This window comes from Lemur catta, chromosome 1 (genome assembly GCF_020740605.2).
Source record: "Lemur catta isolate mLemCat1 chromosome 1, mLemCat1.pri, whole genome shotgun sequence".
NCBI lineage: Eukaryota > Metazoa > Chordata > Mammalia > Primates > Lemuridae > Lemur > Lemur catta.
The window spans coordinates 64,759,851-64,771,758 of record NC_059128.1 but is presented as its reverse complement, the minus strand read 5'-3'; the positions used below and the strand labels follow the sequence as shown (position 1 = coordinate 64,771,758).

At 44.7% G+C, this 11,908-nt stretch overlaps 1 protein-coding gene across 6 annotated transcripts; it reads right to left on the bottom strand.

The window, feature by feature from the left end:
* Window positions 1-10: 10 nt before the first annotated feature.
* Window positions 11-3,039, bottom strand: SDR39U1 (short chain dehydrogenase/reductase family 39U member 1). Of its 6 annotated transcripts, none has more exons than XM_045569579.1 (6): window positions 2,986-3,039; window positions 2,580-2,686; window positions 2,421-2,503; window positions 1,934-2,055; window positions 1,041-1,184; window positions 11-761 (listed from the first exon to the last, which is right to left on the bottom strand). In XM_045569579.1, the coding sequence occupies exons 1-6, from the start codon at window positions 2,999-3,001 to the stop codon at window positions 349-351; spliced, it is 885 nt and encodes a 294-aa protein (XP_045425535.1). In that variant the 5' UTR covers window positions 3,002-3,039; the 3' UTR covers window positions 11-348. The 6 variants fall into 6 exon arrangements, with proteins under 6 accessions (XP_045425535.1, XP_045425518.1, XP_045425527.1 ...); XM_045569562.1 differs by lacking the exon at window positions 2,986-3,039 and adding an exon at window positions 2,775-2,974; XM_045569571.1 differs by lacking the exon at window positions 2,986-3,039 and adding an exon at window positions 2,770-2,913.
* Window positions 3,040-11,908: the final 8,869 nt, after the last annotated feature.

Genomic DNA, 11,908 nt, shown 5'->3' with positions numbered 1-11,908 from the left:
GCGCCGAGGCTAGCGAGATAATTCGTCTTTATTGCCTGAACAGCAAAGCGTTCTCTACACAGCACGAAGGAGAAGCGGGGCAGCAACAGATCCGTAGAGACCAAGCTTGGAAATCCTTTCACAAGGAGTCAAAGAGGTTAAGGCCCCAACCTGTTGAGATTATTGCCTTGAGACTGTGGACAATCTGCCAGTTAAATAAGGTAGAGCAACAGAATAGGAAGGGGGAATCCCTAAGAACCAGATGGCTTCAGATCTCAAGCAGAAGAATAGCTGAGCCTATATACAGTGTCTAACAAGGAAGCCTCTGTTGATGGACAGGACTCAGCCCCTGGCCATGCACTTCCCTACTTAGGCTACGACTTCCTTCAAGGCAGCCCCTAGCTCTGGGAAGGAATACTGGTAGCCCGCAGCCAGCGTCCGACGTGGGATCACCTTCTGGCCCTCCAGCAGCATGATGGCACGCTCTCGCCCATAGACAGCTTGCACTGCAATGCTGGGAAGAGGAAGGAAGGCTGGGCGGCCCAGGGCAGCACCCAAGGCCTGGGCAAACGCAGCATTGGTAGTGGTGGAGGCTGGAGCCACTCCATTCAGGACCCCCTGCACATGGTTTGCTTCAAGGGCATGGGTCAGAATTCCCACCAGGTCCCTGATGTGAATCCAGGGGAAGAATTGGTGGCCTGAGCCGATGGGGCCCCCCAGGCCCAGGCGGAAGGGCAGTAGCATGAGGCTGATGGCACCACCTCCACGGCCCAGCACAACCCCTAGAGCAGGCAAGAGAGATGGTACAGGGACCGTCCCTGAGCCTCGAAGCAGTCCTGCTGGTCCTCCCACTTTCTCAGGCACCCCTCTCCTAGTGCCCACTCAACTCAGCTGAGTGGAAGGGTATGGCTCTCTTTGGGCCTGCCCAGCCTCCTGTCTGCAGGTTAGCCAGAAGTGGTGGCATCTTTGTACTCTCTGTAAGCTCAGCTCCCCTGATCCCACCACTCCTCCAACCCAGAGGAAGTTCGAACACCATCTGGTACCCAGGTCCTGGTTCTCACCGGAGCGCACCACCACCTGCCGTGTAGAATCTCCAGGAAGCCTGGCTGCTGCTTCCCATTTGGTCACGAGGTTGGAGAAAAAGTCAAAATCCCCTCCTGGGCTGTCCTCATCATACTCTGCTGTCAGGCTGGGCTGGTAGTAAGCTGCCGGTGGAACAGCACTCGTTTGCCCTGGTGTCCTTGCTCCTGCCTGGCTTTTTGCACTTCCCTTGGCCTCACCCTCTTTAGCCCTTGGCATCTCCCCATGTGAAGACAGAGGCATGGATATTTTCCCCTTGAGCTTCTCCATTACCTGATCTGTTCCTGCCCTGGAGGAACTCTTATCTTTGGTTGCAGGGCTAAACTTAAAGGCTGCTAGAGTATAGTGGTTAAGAACAGAAACTTTGGTGCCAGGCTGCCTGAATTTTAATCTCATTTGTTGACTCTGTGACTTTAGGCAAATTACATAATCTCTTGGTATGGAATTTTCACATTTTTAAAATGGGCATAATAGTACCTACCTCATGGGGTTGTTGTGAGGATTAAATGATGTAATACGTATAAAGCACTTCAAATAGTGGTTGGTGTGCACATTATAATTGTTTGCAATTATTTGGTCCCAAGGGTGACATAGAACAATCAGGAACTCTGTTCCTAAAGAACTGTGGTATGAAAAGCAAGGGACTTTCCCAAGTCCCTTGGACTTTTCCCTGGTGCTAGGAGCAGTGCCACTCCTCTCTCTTTCTCTCGGGGTCTCCATTTCTCAAAGTATCCAAAGGGTAGGAGAAACGTGTGGATCAAGGGCCTAGGAAGTTATTCTGCCTGGAAAAGACCAGTGCCTGAGCTACCCTTTCACTCTGCACCCTCTACCCGTCCCCTGGCTAATGTAATGGGTTGCTGATTTGGGGGCATACCTACACCTGTGACTAAGATCCAGGCCTGGGGGGGTTGTGGGGCCTTGGTGATAGCTTTAGCTAGCATTTGGGTGGTCTCCAGGCGGCTGCTGAGAACCTCTTTTTGGAAGGCTTCATTCCACCTGCAGGAGAAACAGAAGAAATAAAAAGCCACTAAATACATCCATGCACATATCCCCCCCTCTCTCCCTGGGAACTGTTCATACCCATTTCTAGTAAAACCCTGAATTGTGTCTTAAGAGAAAAAGTCCATGTCTCCTGTAGAGGGAAAGGGTATATCTTTCTTGGGCATCCTGAGTTATACATGAGGACTTAAGCCAACTGGCTGACTAGGTAGAGAGGCAAATGGGCAGAATAAGTAGTCCGGGATATCGGCTTAGATTTCAACCCGGCAGCTCCATTATCCACAGCTCACAGGGTCTCCTCAGAGTCGGACCCTCTCCCTCCCTCTGCTCTGGAGGCTGTCAGCTTTAGGGCCCGGGCTGACCTTCGGAGAGGGTTGAGGATGTTCGCTCCGGCCAGGTTGACGGCGGCATCGCAGCTGGGCAGCCCGGACGTAGCGAGCTCATCCTGTCAGACAAAGCACACAGTGCCCCTGGCCCCGCCCGCGCCGCCTTCCCACCCAGCTTCCAGAGGACCGACATACCCACGTGATCCGGCCGGGCCCGGGTTGTCGGGAGACCAGCGTCACTTCGTGGCCCCTGGCTTTCAGCAGCTGGGTTAGGGCTGTCCCAATGAAGCCTGTCCCGCCACCTGATCGGAAAAAACAAATTGTTTATATTCCTGGGGGGCGGGGCGCGCCCTCAGTCCCCGCCCGTGGCCCCCTGCTCTCGTGCCATCCCATCTGCCGCCAGACTTCTGCCCTCCTCCTGTCTCCTTCCCCGCCATGCAGAGGTGACACCGGTCACAGGGGTTAGGGAGGTTCGGCTTCTCGGGCTAGAAGGCCAAGGCCAGGCAGCCTGAGCAGGAGACATTGCCCTCCCGGCAACGGCCTCCCAATCCTCAATCTCTGGCTAAACCTGCCCCCATTCTCCCTCTCTGCCCTCCCTTACCCACAAGCACCCGCATAGCGACCGGGACCTAACGCGCCTGCGCTAGCTTTAAAGCTCAGCTCACCTCCGGCGCGACTGCGACCTCTCTGCGCATGCGTATCCCCGGAAGCGCCTCCGATTGGGGCGGACCGGAGTAAGACTGGGCGTGGCCCTTCTCTGAGCCCTGGAAGGATGTGTAAAGATAGGCTCTATTGCTCTGGGAAGCACGGCGGGGACAAGTGGGATTAGACCGCAGGGCGGGGAAAGAGGAGGAGGGGGCGGATGAGGGAAGGTGTTAGTGCGGAAAACCAAACCAAACCAGCAAAACTCTTGACCTAAAACCTGAAGCTACCAAAACCGCAGAATTCCGTTCATTTAGTTTGGTGAGTCAGTAATACAAGAGAATCCGTCCACCGGCATTATGGATTCTACCTACTCGGCTTGTTTTCTCTCCTCCCTGTTCCCTCTGGATCCTTCCTATCAGCATTTAAACATTTCAGACTTCCCCTCATCTTAAAATTACCTTTCTCCAGCCCTCTTTTTCTCCAGCAAATGTTCTCTCTTTCTTTTCGCCTTCGTAGCCAAACTCCTCGAAAGTGTGGTTTCCATTTTCTGTTTCCCAATTCATTCCCGTCTGGTTTTTGCCTTTATTATTCATTTCCCCTCTCCAAGAACACACATTTCCCATGTGTCACCAAATCTAATGTCTGGTTTTCCGTCATTTTTCTTGACCTCTCAGTATCACTGGGCACTTGCTGGCTCCTCCCTCCCTTTGGCAATGCTTGGTCTCTTAGCCTCAGTGAAAGCCATACTACCCTCTGGGTCTTTCTCCTAGCTTTTTCCAGTGTCTGATGTTTGCTCCGCCTTCTCTAAGTTCTTAACATGTTAGTATTCCTTAGAGCTGGGTCCTAGGACCTTCTTCTCTTCCTACTCTACACTTTCTCCCAAGTTTCTACACCGTGAATTCAGTTACCAATTTTTTTTACGGAAGACTTCCCAAATCTCCTGTGCAACTCTCTCCTGTAAGAAATCAGATGTCTGAAACCCTGCTGATTTTACTTACTGAATGTTTCCCAGATCCGTTTTTCTCTTACCTCTTCCACCACAACCCTCATAGAAGTTATTCTTTTTTGTCTAAATTTCTGCTATACTCTTAATAGATCTTGCTTTTTCACGTTTTTCCTCTCCAAACTATTCCACACATTGCAAGCTGAGTGATCTTTGAAAAACAGTTGGGAGGAACACTATAATGGTGTATTTATTTAAAAACTTCCAGTATAAAATTCCTGGATATGCTGGACAAAATTTAACACACCTCCATTTAAATGTATTGCCAAGTTAACTAGAAAAATAAAGGAAATCTCCAGAGACCAAAAAACAAAATGTGCCTGGGATTGAGGCTATGACAGATACTGTTTTCTTGGCCAAATTTTAGTTAGGCTTATGAACCTTCTCCTAGGCTCATCTGTATACTTCCTCATAAAATCCAGTTTTAACAAAGAGCCCTGCTAAGTCAGTTTAACAGGAAACCCTCAGCCTTGATATCTGATCACCTTCTGTATCCAATCAGGTACCTCATATTCCACCATTCCTCAAGTGATGTCTGATCGCTCTGGCCTATTTTAAGCAAGAATCCTGTTAGGTTGGTTTAGTCCAAATCCCCCTTACCCCTGATGTTTCATCTTAGTAATTTTTCATCCACTCACTTCCAACCCTGCTCCATGGCTATAAATTCCCACTTGCCCGTGCTGTATTTCGTTGGAGTTTGCCCAATCTCTTTTCCCCACTGCAAGACCCTGTTACAGTGGTCCCTATACCTATTGTGATAGTCCTGAATAAAGTCTTCCTCATGTTGCTCTAACAATTAGACACCTTACCACCTCCACCACAGTTGGCACCCGGCTCAAGCTAATGTCATCCTTTGCCTGGACCATCCTAAGGGTCTCCCGACTGATTTTCCTGCCCCAGCTCTTGCTCCCTTACAGTTTATTCTCCACACGGTGGACAGAGTGATCCTTATAAAAGTTTGAAGCAGATCACATTGCACTTCTCCTCAAAGTCCTCCAATGGATTCTGGTTTCAGAGTAAAATCTAAAGACCTTACAGTGACCTTCAAGACCCTTGGTGGTCTGGTCCCCACCTGGCTCCATGACCACGTCTCTTGCCTGTCCTGCTCAAGCCACTTGGGCCTCTCAGTTGAGCGTGCCAGACCTGCTTCTGCCTCAGGGCCTTTTGCTGTTCCCTGTTGAAGTGCTCTGCCTCCAAATATCCACATGGCTTTCTGATACCTCACTTCCTTCAGGCCTCTAATAAAATGTTTTATTAGATGTTACTTGACCAGCATATTTAAAATCAGTCTTCTTCCTCACCTCTGGAACTTCCTATCATCATCCTGCCTTACTTTCCATATCACTTATTATCGTCTGATGTGTATTTATTAATACTTGCTTACTTGTTTGTCATTTGTCTCCTATCACTAGAATGCAAACTACACAAAAGAAGGGATTTTTATCTACTGTGTTCACTCCTTACCCCTGAATTTGGAAGAGTGCCTTCGTTTGTCAGATGCTCAATTAGTATTTATTGAATAAATGGAAGAGTAGTTGCTACAAGTGCAGGCCTTGGATGGAGATTCCCTGAGTTCAAATTCCAGATCTTCTCTTTAACAGTGTATGATTTTGGGCAAGTTTCTTAACCTCTCTGTACCTTAGTTTCCTTGTTGTAAAATGAGCTTAACAGTAGTACCTGCTTCATAGTATTGCTATGGAGACCAATAAGTTAATACATTTAAATCTTGTAGATCAGTTCATAGCATATAGATTTGATAAATGTCAATCATCATCATCATCATCATTATCATCAGATGAAATTATTAGCTGGGGTGTTAGAAATATAAGAAGAGGCAGAATTCTGGAAATCCGGGAGAAGCTAGAGGCTGTAGACCACGAGGACAGGTTTGGTGGAAGCTTTGTGTGGCAGATTATATTTTCCAAAGATGGTTGCAACACTCTCAGTTTCACATTCTGTTCTGGAAACTTTCACTTCCCATGAAGAGGGGGTGTGCATGTACCTTCACTTGAGTCCAGATGGGTGTTTATGACTGCCCCCAGCAATGTAGCTTCTGAGTCTGGGTCATGAAAATGCCACACACTTTGACATTATTTTCTTGGGATGTTCACTCTTAGAACCCACCCACTGTGCTACCAGAGAGTCCAGCTAGCCCATGCAGAAAGACTACATGGAGAGGCCACATATGGGTGCTCCTGTGTCAGCCCAGCTGAGGTCCTAGCCAATGGTTGTCAACAACTGCCAGATGTGTGAATGAAGATGCCTCTAAATGACACCAGCCCTTGGTGAGTCACACCTAGCCTTTGAGTCTTCCCAAGTAGGGCACCAGACTTCATGGAGCAGAGACCAGGAGTCTCTCCTGTGCTCTGTGTGAATTCTTGAACCTTAGAATTCATGAGAGTAATATTAATACTATGGTTGTTTTATAGTACTAAATTTTGGAGCAGTTTGTAGTGCGGCAACAGTTAACTGGGCACTCAGGGTCAACTTTCTTTCTTTCTTTCTTTTTTTTTTTTTGAGACAGAGTCTCGCTGTGTTGTCCGGGCTAGAGTGAGTGCTGTGGCATCAGCCTAGCTCACAGCAACCTCAAACTCCTGGGCTTAAGCGATGCTACTGCCTCAGCCTCCCAAGTAGCTGGGACTACAGGCATGTGCCACCATGCCTGGCTCATTTTTTCTATATACATTTTCTATATATATGGCCAATAATTTCTTTCTATTTTTAGTAGAGACGGGGTCTCGCTCTTGCTCAGGCTGGTCTCGAACTCCTGACCTCGAGTGATCCACTCGCCTCGGCCTCCCAGAGTGCTAGGATTACAGGCGTGAGCCACCGCGCCCGGCCTCAATTTTCAAGAGATTAGTCAACAGTGCAGCAATTTGATACAGGCAGGAAAAGCCATGCCAAGGCAGGTGAGAAAAATGGTCCTCTTATTTCATTGCTGGGTCATGGATTGCTAAACAGGAGATTTGAAATCCTTAGCAGCGTATCTGATAATTTAATGGGAAGATCATGGATGGAACATAATTCTAGAGTAAAAGAAGGGTGTGGGTGAGCAGATGACAGTGAAGTGGTCCTGTATGTGAAGAAGAAATAAATAATCTTAAAATAAAAATTTATGAAATGTCTATGGGAGGAAATCACATTCTCATGTGAGTCTGAAAATCACATTTATGTATAATAAAACATTTGCTGATTTAATGACATGATACACTCTTGGAAGTTGCATTAGAAGGCGGATCCTTGCCAGATGAATAAAACTTATGTATTCATTGGTTTGCTAGAACATATTTGGCATCCTTTTTGGGGAATCAGTGAGGGAGTGAGTGAGGTGGTGAGAAGCAAGGTGTACTTTTATTATTCAAGACTGAACGGATGAAACAGTGAAAGATGAGTACAGAAAGGTGGAGGCACTCTCTGTTGTAGATCACCTGACCTGTCCAAAAAGACTGAGTAAAAAATGAGATTAGAGAAGCTATTAATTTAATCCAAACAGTACTACTTGAGGAAACAAATCGTGGAAAATGCCTTAGTATGATGAAAATTAAAGGTGATGTTTTTAAGATTCAGGGATATGGAAATAGACTTGGAACATGAACTAGGCCAGGTGTTAGCTGTAATTCCTTCAGTAATAGTGTTTGCACCCAATTAAATTCAACATTCTTGCAGGAGAAGGGAGATAACAGAGGTAAAACAAGAAAATTTGTTAATGAAAAATTGGAATATAGAATATTAAAAGGCAACAACGCATAAGAACCCTGTAAATTACAAACATAGTGCAAGTTCAAGAAATAAAATCTCTGGATCAATGTTTCCAGGCACTTAAAAAATTTTCCTTGGTGATTAACCAGCATAATGAAAGAGGCTGCTACAGGTAAAAAAATATACCTTTTAAAAATATGGTAAAATTGACTGACTGAGGGTAAAAAGAGAAGTCACTGAAAATCAAGAGTTAAGTGTTCACTAGAAATTAGGTAAACAAAAATACTTAGAGGGACTGAAAAACCAGTTAAAAAAAACCCCAACAAACCAAACTTTTAATTGCAGTGTGACACTAATATAACTCAGTGAGCTGTCACAAAGTGAACACAGCCCTGTAACTACTACCCAATCAGAAAATGGGATGTCACCAGCACTTCAGAAGTCCCCCACTCCCCACCATGTACCTCTTCCTAATTCTTATCATCTCCATCTTCACCAACTGTAACTGCCATCTTGACTTCTAACACCATACAATAGTTTTGTCTGTTTCTAAACTTTATATAAGTAGACAGACACCATAGATCTTTTAAGTCTGGCTTTTTCTTCTCTTTACATTATGCTTGTGATATTCACTCATATAATTGTTTTTTTTTTTTTGACACAGAGTCTCACTTTGTTGCCCGGGCTAGAGTGAGTGCCGTGGCGTCAGCCTAGCGCACAGCAACCTCAAACTCCTGGGCTTAAGCGATCCTACTGCCTCAGCCTCCCGAGTAGCTGGGACTACAGGCATGCGCCACCATGCCCGGCTAATTTTTTTGTATATATATATTTTAGTTGGCCAGATAATTTCTTTCTATTTTTAGTAGAGACGGGGTCTCACTCAGGCTGGTCTGGAACTCCTGACCTTGAGCGATCCACCTGCCTTGGCCTCCCAGAGTGCTAGAATTACAGGCGTGAGCCACTGCGCCTGGCCTTTCACTCATATAATTGTAATAAGTTAATTTATACTGTTGAGTAGCATCCTCTTGTATGATTATACCACAGCATTTATTCATTGTCCTGTTGAAAGACTTTTGGGTTGTTTCTACACGTCATGTTTTTATGAACATTCTTGTTCATGCTTTATGATGCAGAGATTTCTTTTGGGTGTGTTCCTAAGTATGTCATTGGATATGTTCATTTTCAGTTTCTCATCTGATACTATCAAAGTGGTGGAGCCAGTTGACACTCCCTCTAGTGGTGCATGAGCGTTCCTGTTGCTCTCTTAGGCAATATTTAATAGCAATTTTTCTGATTTCAACCATCCTAATGAGTGCTTAGTGCTATTGCTTTGTGTTTTTAATTTGTATTTTCCTGATTCCTTACAAGGTTGGATACCTCTCATATGTTTGTTGGCCATTTGGTTATCTTATTTTGTTAATTTCCCGTTCAAATCTCTTGTTTGTGTTTCTATTGGATGTCTGATTTTTTAAATTATTGATTGATAGGCATAATTTATAAGTTCTGCACATGAGTGCTTTGTTGGTATATGTGATGCAAAGATATTCTCCCATTCTGTGGCTTGCTTTTTCATTCTCTTAAAGGTGTCTTCTGATGACTAGAAGTCCTCCTTAAAGTCCAACCTATCAATTATTTTTCCTTTAAGGCAGTGTTTCTCAATGAAGGGGTGATTCTGTCCTTCCAGGTAGGTTATCAGATAAAATTCCGGACACCCATATAAGTACGAATACAGGACACCCAGATAAACAATGAAAAACATATTAATATAAGTATTTCTCAGGTAGTATTTGGGATATATATATATATCTCTCCCAAATATACATATATATCGATATATATCCCAAATATGTATATGGATATATATATCCCAAATATATATATATGTGTATATATATATTTCTTCTTGTTGTTTATCTGAGATTCAAATTTAACTGGACATTCTTTTTATTTTTTCCCCCTAATTCTGGTAACCATACCCCTAGGGGACATTTGACAATGTCTTGGAGACATTTTTGGTTGTCATAACTTGGGGATGGTGGTGGGGAACCTACTGGCATCTAGTGGATAGAGGACAGGGATGCTGTTAAACATCCTACGATGTACAGGAAAGCTCCCCAGAACAAAAATTTATCCAATTCAAAATGTCAATAGCACGAGGTTGAGAAACTTGCTTTAACATTAGTTCTTTTTGTGCACCTTGAAGAAGTCTTTCTAAATTCCAAGGTAATAAAGATATTCTCCTATTACATCATCTGAAAGTTTTTTTTTTTTTGAGACAGAGTCTCACTCTGTTCCCCGGGCTAGAGTGCCGTGGCGTCAGCCTAGCTCACAGCAACCTCAAACTCCTGGGCTTGAGCAATCCTCCTGCCTCAGCCTCCCGAGTAGCTGGGACTACAGGCATGTACCACCATGCCCAGCTAATTTTTTCTATATATACATATGTTTTTAGCTGTCTGTATAATTTCTTTTCTATTTTTAGTAGAGATGGGGTCTCGCTCTTGCTCAGGCTGGTCTCGAACTCCTGAGCTCAAACAATCTGCCTGCCTTGGCCTCCCAGAGTGCTAGGATTACAGGCGTGAGCCACCGCGCCCGGCCGATCTGGAAGTTTTATTGTTTTACCTTTCACATTTGGGTCACTTGGAATTAATTTTCATGTATCTGTGAGATAGGAGTCAAATTTCATTTTTCCTTGTTCGTGCATAGTCACTTGACCCAACACTATTTATTCTAATGACTGTCCCTTGCCACTTCTCTGCAGTTAGTTCTTCCTTTGCCATAAACCAAGTGTCTATGGATAAATGTGTCTGTTTCTGAACTCTCTTCTGTTCTATTGCTCTAATCGATTGCCTTTGCATCAACACCACACTGTACTAATTACTGTAGTTTTAAATAAATCTTGATGTCTGGGAGTATCTTAGATTGGATTTCCCTAGGGACCCTAATACGAGGATTTGAGTGCAAGTAGTCTATTTGTGATGCGACTCCTGGAAGCATTAATGGGGTAGTGAAGAAATGAAACAGAGAAGGAAAGAAGGAAAGAAAATACAGGGTGTGTTAATGAGCAAATTACCTCTGTGGGCAACTGGGGCTTTATCTCACCTGTGACTTTTGGGGGATGGTATAGGACATGCCTCAGCATTTTCTCACCAGAAAGGTAATGAAACTGGTTTATTTATCCACCAATTCTCAGCCATTATGAGTTGAGACCACTTCAAGGTCATTAACTTCCTAACATTTTTGGTCTGTCCTGTGCACTGGCTGAGCATGCTCCTGTAGTCAGAGGAAGCTTTTAGGGAGAGAGTTGGGATGATTGGAATAAGAAGCCTCTCTAGAGGCTCACTTTGGTGGGCGGTGATGGTATATTGGCAGGACACCAAGTTTATCAGCTACTGTCCACCTATGGAAATGAGATGATACGATGTCCCACATTAAGTTCATTTAATCTTATGTCACTGATTCTTCAAGGTGGTAGCCATTTCAATTTATAATAAAAAAGTCTCATAAAGGGAGGTGTATTAGTCAGGGCTTTCCAGAGAAACAGAACCAATAGGATAGAGATTATATGAGGGTTGGTGGGGGGGAGGGAGAGTGAAGGGGGAGACACACACACACACAAACACACACACACACACTGATTTGTTTTAAGGAATTGGCTGACACCATTGTGGAAGCTAGTAAGTCTGAAATCTGTAGGGCAAGCCAGTAGTCTGGAAATTCAGATAAGAATTGATGTTGCAGTCTTTTTTTTTTCTAGACAAGAGCCTCACCCTGTAGCCCCAGGCAGAGTGCAGAGCTCACTGCAACCTCAAACTCCTGGGCTCAAGCAATGTTGCAGTCTTGAGTCTGAATTTCTCAAGGCAGCAGGCTCGAAAGTCAGGCAGGGTTTCTGTGTTGCAGTCTTGAGGATAATCCTTTCTACCTTGGGAAACCTCAGTCTTTGCTTTTAAGGTCTTCAACTGATTGGATAAGGCCCGCCCACATTGTGGAGGGTAATCTGCTTTACTTAAAGTCTACTGATTTAAATGTTAATCACACAGATTCAATGCATTCCCTATCAAAATACCAATGACATTCTTTGCTGAAATAAGAAAAAGTCCTAAAATTTGTATTGAACAAAAAAGACCCCGATTAGCCAAAGCAATCTTGAACAAAAAGAACAAAGCTGGAGGCCTCACTC